At 35.4% G+C, this 9,892-nt stretch overlaps 1 protein-coding gene across 2 annotated transcripts; it reads right to left on the bottom strand.

Annotated features, from left to right (window-relative positions):
* Positions 1–309: 309 nt before the first annotated feature.
* LOC145035833 (polyprenal reductase 2-like) lies at positions 310–3,070 on the bottom strand. Of its 2 annotated transcripts, XM_078984342.1 has the most exons (8): positions 2,712–3,070; positions 2,395–2,581; positions 2,161–2,323; positions 1,723–2,069; positions 1,272–1,506; positions 969–1,067; positions 576–647; positions 310–493 (listed from the first exon to the last, which is right to left on the bottom strand). In XM_078984342.1, exons 2-8 carry the CDS (start codon positions 2,439–2,441, stop codon positions 389–391), a joined length of 1,068 nt encoding a protein of 355 aa, XP_078840468.1. In that variant the 5' UTR covers positions 2,442–2,581; positions 2,712–3,070; the 3' UTR covers positions 310–388. The 2 variants fall into 2 exon arrangements, with proteins under 2 accessions (XP_078840468.1, XP_078840469.1); XM_078984343.1 differs by lacking the exon at positions 2,395–2,581.
* Between the last annotated feature and the right edge of the window lie 6,822 nt (positions 3,071–9,892).

Below are 9,892 nucleotides of genomic sequence, written 5' to 3' on the forward strand. Positions count from 1 at the left end.
AACGTGGCTTTTTGGCCAAAGCCCAGTCCAAACCAATTAAGAGTCCAAATCGAGTGTTGTATTTTTTTTTATTTTTTTTTATATCAATTACGTACTATTTTTTCCATGTATATGATTAGTTGTTTCTTTAACCAGATTGCAAAATAGAAGACAGAAACTAGAGGATAATCATAATATGTTATATGACACCTCTTTGAGCGAGATTAGAATCAAACAAAATTATTTTAAAAAGAATAGGAAAGCAGTTAACTTTAATTGGCAGCCATCCAGATATAACATGTGTAAAGTAAAGTACAACTCAAGGAAGGCTGATCAGCAAATCCCCATTTTTTTCATTTACGAAAATAATGTTAAATTGTTAATGTTTACACAAGCATCTCATCCTTCACTAATAAACAAAAGGGAAAATAATATATCGATTACGAGGATAATCATCAAATTTATGTCGATACCATCTTTGTGTTTCGGTTGCTGCAAAAACAAGATTCGCCACCTGCACAATAATAATAATAGATCCCGTGAATCTGATATATTTATTGTTGAAATTCAAGACCAAAAGGAACATAAAAACATACCACAAATGCAAAAAGTAACCACAAAGAAAGATCCCCACCACCACTAGCCACCACAAGACCACCATAGATCACCTTCATCATCAACATCAATCACCAATTAAGATTTTCAAAGAAAATTTACCTTTTGGTCTCAAAAAGTTTGCTTTTGTAATTTTAGTCCTTATGTTTTGTAACATTTTTGGTCCTTGTTCCAAATACACTCGACTATTTTCAAGACCAAAATTTAAAAAAAATAAAAAACATCAGCTCTAGCCAAGGACCAAAAATACTCATTTTACTTGGGAGAGGAAGCAAAAAATGTTACAAGAACCTCAAATAAGGACCAAAATTGCAAAAAGAAAACTTTCTAGGACCAAAATTGCAAAAAAGCAGCTTTAATCATAAAAGACTTACAATTTCAGCTGAATAATGTGGAGATGAGATGTATTCAAACCAATCACCATAAGGAATGACATAATCCTCAAGCTTTTCAGTTTTCTCTCGCAAGGAACCCTATTTAAATAAATAAATAAACATCTTAGTTTCTTCACCACAATGTTTTTTCACATTGACATCCGCATCAGTAAAAAAAAAATTGGTTTGTAGAGAAACGATGCATGTCAAACACAGTACAACTATATATATATATATATATATATATATATATATATATATATATATATATATATATATATATATATATATATATAAACTTACAAGAATTTCATGGCAACGAAGTTGATGTACCCAACCCCATAAGAAAATGGCTCCACCAATCCATGAATACCACCGAAGTGTCAAGAAAGGAGTGACAAAAATCCATATGTTAAATTCAGGCCTTGACATGCGATCTTTTCCTCTCACAATAAACTCAGCCACCAGATTCTTCACAAAATTAAACACTTCAGGAGCAAAAGTGCAACATAGAGAAAGTGGAGCTGCTGTATAGAAACTGATTTAACAATCATCACTTCAATCAACAAAGAATAACTTAATACAAGTGGTTTAAAGTTTAAACATCATTTATCTGTGAAACACTTAATGAAGCCATAAAATATTGGCTAATGCAAGACAAGAAATAGCAACCACTTTCAGAAAGAACACATAAAACGGACACAACATAGCAAGGAGAAGTGGAAATAAATAGTTGCAAACATAAAAAACTTACAATAAGCCAGCAAGATAACCAAAGATGTGCATGCGAGCTGATGGACTGTAGTTAAAAACATAGAATGTCTCATAGAAGCGTCGCAAAACTTGAGCTTCCATTAGCAAAAGGAGAAACACAGATAGCCAAACATTGTATACATGTTCTTTAGTTGACAAAGATTTATTCAAGGGGAAAGCATGTGAACCTCCAGTCAAGTGACTGGTTATGGTAGAAAAGAGGTCTTGCTCGATTAGTGATGGAAGCATCTTGATTGCATAAAACCACACTGCAATAAGCAAGAATGTTGTCCAGAAAATGGCCACCACATAGAAGTGAGAGAAGAATCTCTGAGGCACAGTTAGTTTCTGAAATGCACACAAAAACAAAAAGGTGAATCGATTTTGAAGATAATTATAATAAAAGATAAGACAGCATCACAAAGATAGTGTCACTTACAGAGTTCGATTGCAAAATCTTTCCTCTTTTAGCAAACCCTAACAGAGTTCTTCGAAACCAACCAAGCCCTGGCAATGGCAAACAAGCTACAAGAATCGGTAAAGTAGCAATGATCCATGCTGCTCGTAGCAGTGATACGAGCCCTAGCCCCAGCTCTTCCATTCTTTAGACGCAAAACAGATTGTTAGCATTGACTTAGATGAACAAATTACTTCCGAAATTGATAAATACTACTTGAAAAGAAGCACCACAGTGAAGTTTGAGACTTCAATTCGTATCATGAGTCTGCTTATTCCCGTGTGTACACGGAGACGTGAATTGAGAGTAATTCGAAGCGTGCAAGCTCGAGATTCAAGGAAGCGTGAAATTTATGTTACGAAAATTCTGGTATATTTACAACGCAGTAAAAGTTTGTGTTATTCTGAAAACAAATCGTGTGTATGACGTAAGGAAAAAAGAAAATAACGAACACAGCTTTTGAACACATTTGTGACCTCAATTCCGAAATCAAACGAGGAAAGAAAGATAAGTATAAAGGATCGAGAGATTACCTAAGAAACAGAATTTCTGACATTATTATTGCTGATCAGAAAGGTAGAACTTCATTCGATTTTTAGAAAGGAATGAAAAGCTGCTTCTTCTTCTTTACCACTAAACGAATCCCTAATCCGAAACCCGAAATCAAAATTCGTTTTCGGCTAATTAACTATAATCTTGATGATTAATAACTCAAACTAAAATCTAGACTGCTTAGGGATCAGGGATGTCTAATGCAAAAAAATATTGTTGTTTATCGAGGCCACAGAGGACGGTAGCCAGTGCCGCAACCACACTCCGCCAGAAACACGGCGTTCTCCACCGTTTCATGCAGTAGTAGCCGACTGATTCATTCCACAGATTGGGGAACCCCCTTTTCAAGTTTATACAGTTTCCTCTAGTTATGAAGTTCTACTACTTGACAAAACTAACCCATTATTTAAATTTCTGTACACATATACAGGTAAAGGGACTATGTTTGACATTTCTATATTCTTGCCTACTTAATTTTAAGAGGTTTCACAACTTATTCATGTTTTATGTTAAGTTTTGGGTTAAGGGGCTGTTTGGCAGGATCTGAATTTTTAAGATCTGAATTTTTAAGAGGTTTGAATTTCTAAGAGGGTCTGAATCTTTAAGATCTGAATTTTTAACATGTTGTTTGGCTGGAACCTCTGAATTGCTGTGCTGAATTATAATATGACCATTTTACCCTTCAGTGTAATTTTTTGTTGAATTCAAAGTTTATGTTTATAAAATAACCAAACCAATTTTTTACATAATTATAAAAAAAGTATAAACAGAATACAAAATCCAAATTAAATAAAAATCAAATCAAATATAAATATTTGACAAAAATCAAATCAAACAATGCTTTAATATAAAGAGGTGAAAGTATGATGTTATAATAAATAAATCAATAAAAGTAAAGCGCATTTTTAGTTTTTTTTTTTTTTTTTAATTTAACTTCGTTCATGGATTTGTTTTTTCTTGCACGCTTGTTCTATCCGGACATAAAACCATTATTTTGTCCTTAACGTTTTCTTTTTTAATTTTTTTATTCATGCAATATTTTTAGATTAAAAACAAAAGAAAACAAATATATTTTCATTCTCCCTCTCTCTTTTCTTTCCCCGGTCTACATTCCTTCTCCAACGAGACCAATTAGTTAGCTTCAACACCACCAGTCACATTCGTCTAAATAATAACTGAAATCCAACCCCACCAGTGACAAAGATCACATACCCACAAAGGACACCAACATCTTAAATCTAATCCAAATGAAGCCAACCCAAAAAAGCATTTCAAAAATCAAAATAAATAAATCAAACAACCTGAAACTCAAATGGTTTTGGGAATCGAAAATGGTGGTGGGTATGAGACAATCAAGTGGGGTAGGAGACAACAGTGATGACAAATAAAATCTTCTCCACAAAACCCTAGAATTATTTTGGAGGTGAAGTTGGTAGATAAGAGGCAATGACGATGGTTACTTGTAGGGGATGACATCAGTGGTTTGAAGGGGACGGCGAATGAAGGGGAAGACAACTACAACTACACCATCTTGCTATTCCTTCTCTCTTTACTATCCCATTTCTAACTGATTGCAAGATCAAGAAATACTGGAACACCCATAGAAGAAAGAATTGCTCCAAATGGGAATCAATCCCGTCACACACCATCCTTTCAAAACCCTAGATCTTAGGTAGTGTTTGGAGGAAGGGTGAAGAACAGATTTGCAAATTTTCGAACATGATGGAGAGAAACCGGGTGAAGAACATATCTAGTACCTTCTCCGGTGTGTGGGTTTTCTATTTCTTTGCTCCGATGGTGAAATTTGGTGTTGGTTCAGAGATATTTGACGGTGGTAGTGAATTCTGATAATGGTATCTAGAGAAAAAAGAGTGGTAGAGAGAAAGAGATAATCACATTATGAGTTTTAAATGGCTTGGCAGGTGAGAGCATATTTATTTTTCCTTTTCTTTTTTAAATTAAAAAAATATTAATAATAACATTAAATTAATTGGAAAAGAAATACACAAATGACATTACTAATACCATGAAGTTTTTAGCGAGATGACAAGACATTGATTTCTAAAGAATAAAAACTTATCGAGGATGCGGTGCTCGTGTAACGTCACCAAATCAATTAAAACATTTTTCTTCAAATCAATAAGTAACAATCATTGGTTTGAAAATCATAAAGTTAACAAAGTCAAATTACAAAACAGTATAAATCAATATCTTTGATGTGTGTCTACAGTATCACGAGCTCTTCTCACGAACAATCTACAAAGCATTTAGTTCACAACTGTAAGTATAAAGCTTAGTGAGATCCCTGATATACCACATATTCCACCATACATACAATGCATACAACATACATAACAACCATGTGTCATCTACCAACATTTTGCTATCGTCTCTCGGTCGCCATGCAATAATCGGCCTCTCGTTGCAACAATATCCATGTCAGGGCCAATAGTAATATTGATAACCACCTCATGAATACATAGTCATATAAAGTCGAGAGTTAGAAAGACAGTCAAACAGATGATCCCTTTCAAAAGCAATAAATCAAACAAGAACCATGCAATAAGGCTTTATGCCAAGAGTTCTCAGGCTACTAACTTAAAATACATACGACCCCTAGAGTATCCATTCAACGATCAACCAATACCATAATATGTTGTGCAACTACAATCTTTCATACTAGAGATGTGATCCAACCACAGTCTTTCATATAGGCTATGTGATCCGATCATAGATTTTCATACAAGTGATGAGATCCAACCATAGTCTTTCATACATAAGTCAAAAAGACAGTTTATCCTAACAAGACACTAAGTATATGATAGTTCACATACATAACAAGGAGTTATTCTTGTCAACTAGCATACTCGTACTTTAACAATACTTTACCCTATCAAACAAAGGATATATAGTGTCACACGTGTTATGGTGAGAAGACTCACATGAATCGCAAAATTAGAGAAACAAAGTCACACACTCAACTCCTTGCACTGATCAAACCTGTGAAATGACTATTAGAAAATAAAGGTCAAGCCGCATTTAACAATCCAAATCCTTTAAGTTTAACCTAAAGTCAAATTGATCAAAAGTCAATGGTCAACCAGGTTAACGGCCACCACAGTGTGGTGTATCCTTGGTTGCACCGTGGCGAAGTCCAGAAAAAAAATTTCCGTGTTGTAGTGCGCAACCAAGTTGCGGGCCTTCCTTGTCTGAGACATAGTTTCGGTCCAAAAATGTCTTTCTTCATTAAGAACTTAAATTTGTTAAGTCCACAACTCATATCTTCCATAAAGCTTCTTTGTACCTAAATGGTTCATAAAAAAATCCTAACATTATGGACATGCAAGCCCCATGCATGTGCTTCACCATTTTAGGTTAAAATAGCAAAATATGACCTTTAACTCATGCATGACAACAAAAAACCCTCAAGTTTTAGATCTACAAGATGAAACACTCTAGGGACATCAAAGGTAGATAAAGTTGCAAACTTTATTTGGAGTTATTCTATGAACTCCAACCAACATGAAAGGGACATACAAAACCATAAAATTCTAGATCTAGGAAGCTTAAGCCACAAAGTTGGGAACTTGAACACTTACAGAGGTCCAAGTGATGCACAAGGTGTTGATTGTTTCTAAAATACACACCCAAGCTCTAAGGGATGATGAACTTCCTTCAAAACACCCAAAATGACACACTTTGTTGGGTCTAAAATTATAGTTTAGACTTTGCTTTTCTAGGAAAATATATTTTTCAGTCTAGGACCGTAAACAGCTTGGTATTTACGGCTGTATGTATGTTTAAGGTTGTGTTTACGGCTGTAAACCCATTTACGATCCATATTCCCGAAGTGTATATATATATATATGTGTGTGTGTGTGTGTGTGTTAGGTGGGCGAGGAGTGGTTGATGAATAGAAGAGAGTGTACGGCCCAAAGAAAGAAGAGAAAAGAGAGGAGCATAAGTGTGTGTAAGTTGTGTGTGAATTTTGTATTTGGATCTACATTCTAATCAAATCATAAAAGATTCATTAGCTTCTTATTCTACTTCTTCTTCATTAGATCTGGCATCATCCGTTTGATTGAGATTTCACACCATCAAACGGATCTGATTGATACACAAGCAGATTTGGGACTTACAAATGGTATCAGAGCAAGGATTGTATCAATCATTTTTGCCAGATCTGGAGCATATTTGATCTTATTTTGAAAGATTTTTGTGTTTTTGGATAGATCTTGGCAAAATAAGGGCGGGTTTTTTCTTTGCATTTTTCCTAAAAATGAGTTTTGGAGCAAAAATCTGGCATCATCCGTTTTATTGGGATTACGCACCATCAAACGGATCTGATTGATACACAAGCAGATTTGGGACTTACAAGTGGTATCAGAGCAAGGATTGTATCAATCATTTTTGCTAGATCTGGAGCATATTTGATCTTATTTTAAAAGATTTTTGCGTTTTTGGATAGATCTTGGCAAAATAAGGGCGGGTTTTTTCTTTGCATTTTTCCTAAAAACGAGTTTTGGAGCAAAAAATAGAAGGGGATTTTAGGGGTGCCTGGATTCGAACCCAGATCCCCTCCCTCATCCTTCCCTCCACCTTACCAGCTCATCTAGTTTGATAGATGATTTAACCTTCCCGAATTTAATTCAAAACAACTCCCATTCGAACCTAATTTCGCATTTTTAACAAATTATGCCCAAAAATCAATTTCTTTTATTTTTAAATTTCATTTTCAACCCAAAAAATTTAGTTTTTAATTTTTTACTTTTATTTTTGACTTTTGATCTTAAAATTTGACTTTGACTACCAAGTTTGACCTTTGACTTTCTCGTTTAACTTTCAAAATTTCAAATTTAGCTTTTCGGTTTGACTTTTAAGTTTGACTTTTAAGGTTGACTTTTGAGGGTTTAAGTCAAATGGCATATTTTTAGAACAATGAGTTCCTCAAACATTCTGGTCAATGAATTTTCATGCTCTCAAACTTGCATTAAAACTATTAAAATTTTACATGAACACATCGATTTATTAAAAAAAGAAAATGAGGAACTTAAATATGAGGAGTACCAACTTAGGAAAGGCCTAAAACCATTAAAAGAACAATTAGAGGAAAAGAGTAATGACTTTAAGAAATTACAGTCAGAGTACAGTGAAAAATGCTTTCATTATAGATATCTTAAGAAAGATTTTGATGTTGTGACTGCCGAACTTGATGCATTAAAAGCAAAATATAAAGATGCGGAATTCAACTTTAAGAAATTTGATGTGTCAAGTGAGGTAGTTGCATCGATGATTGAAAAACACTTAACATTCAAAGATAAGCAAACTAAGGGGTTAGGGTATCACAGTGTACCACATCCCTTCAATGACAACTATAACCCACCCTTGAGATAAATGAGGAAGAAATTAAAAATGAAGCACACCTTAAGTATGGCCAACCCGCTGTTAAGACTAAATAATCTGGGCCAACTGAGGGTGTGGAGATGAAAGATACTAATGTTCCTACTTCATGTGCAGGTAAAGTAGTAGAGTATGAGAACAAGGAGAACACTATTGAACAAACCAATATCTCATTGAACTCTGAATCTGTTGCTTCTAACTCAGTTACTTCTGATAAACTTGTTGTTGGTAAATACATGCCACCAAAACAAGTAAATCAGAGTGCCTGCTGCAAGTGTGATTGTAGGAACAACTAGAAACGTGGCAAGGGCACGCCACCAGGACAGGAAGAAACAACTTCTGAGTGAAGAAAAAGACATGTTTTCACTGTGGAACACCTAGACACATTGCCAGAAACTGTCCAAACTGCGCATACGTTCCCTACTACGCACAAGGCTGGCAGAACGTGCCAAGATGGAGATTTTCCAAAAGAAACCCTTCGAGGCCATGTTCAAACAATGGCAACTGGAATGACACGAAGGGCAAGAGTTCAACTCCCAAGGCCAAGAAATCAACTCCCAACAACAAGAAGGGAATGTCGGCCCAGAAGTCAAGTTCAAGAGATGCTCCTGTAAAGCCAAGACCGGTTAGGTCAAAGTCATATCAGCAGTCGGCTTCCAGTTCCAAAGCATGTACTAAGGAAACTATCCGCTCAAACAAGAAATGGGTTAAACCCGACTACAAATGGGTTCCGAAGGTTCAATCTCCCAAATCACCTAATGATTCTAACGTTTCTACATCTTCTATTTATGATAAGTAGGATATGTCATGGGAGAGAGTATCATGCAAGGATGAAAAAGGTCAACCCAATTTCAAAAGGGATTGGGTTCCAAAGACCAACTGATCCCGTTCTGTGTCGGAGCAGCTATAGAGGCATATCATCAGACTTCGTTTTGTTGGTAGTGGTTGTTCCAGGTACATGATAGGGGACATCTCTCAACTGTACAACACTCAGAACTTTAAGTGAGAATATGTGTCCTTTGTGGGAAAGGAAGAAAAGAAGGGATCACACATGGGGTTAGTGCTTTACGACATGAAGAATTTTCAGATCTGTTATGAGATTACGTGTGTTATTCTTAGACCTTCTGGATGCAAATTCAATCGGTGAATTACTGTTTGAGTTCTCTTCTTGATACTCCCGAGTTTCTCTTTCATTGATTCATTTTAAAGACAATTTTCTTTATTTTCTTATAGTTTTTCGTTAGCTTTGTTAATTGGGAAGTGATATCAAGAAAGTGATAATGGGCAGTCTAAAACATGTGTAAGGGACTGAATCTGAATTGTCTAGACTCTATGTTCAATGTGTTGGTAGGCACAAAGGATTTAACAATGTGGATTTAGATAGGATTGTTTGGACTGACCATTCGATGCTCGGGTAGATTGAGCAGTGAGATAAACACTGGAACTCATGGGATACACTAAAATAATACGCATCTAGAACTGTGGCTTAACTTTTCCTTGATGCACAGACTTATGTCCTTAATTCTGGTTCTGAAAGGGAAGTTGGGGGTTCTGATAAAGTAGGTCTGTAGAAATTATTTTCTTGCTTTCTATCTGTCAGTCATATGTTGCTTCCTCTGCGTGATTGGAAAAGATCCGACCTAGATGGCAACATATGCAACTCTAATTCTACACACCTCATTATTTATGAGATTCTTTCTATCTGTTAGACATATGTTGTCCCCTCTGTATGATCGGAAGATCCGACATGGGACACAACATA

This window comes from Lactuca saligna, chromosome 3 (genome assembly GCF_052625555.1).
Source record: "Lactuca saligna cultivar CGN05327 chromosome 3, ASM5262555v1, whole genome shotgun sequence".
Lineage (NCBI taxonomy): Eukaryota > Viridiplantae > Streptophyta > Magnoliopsida > Asterales > Asteraceae > Lactuca > Lactuca saligna.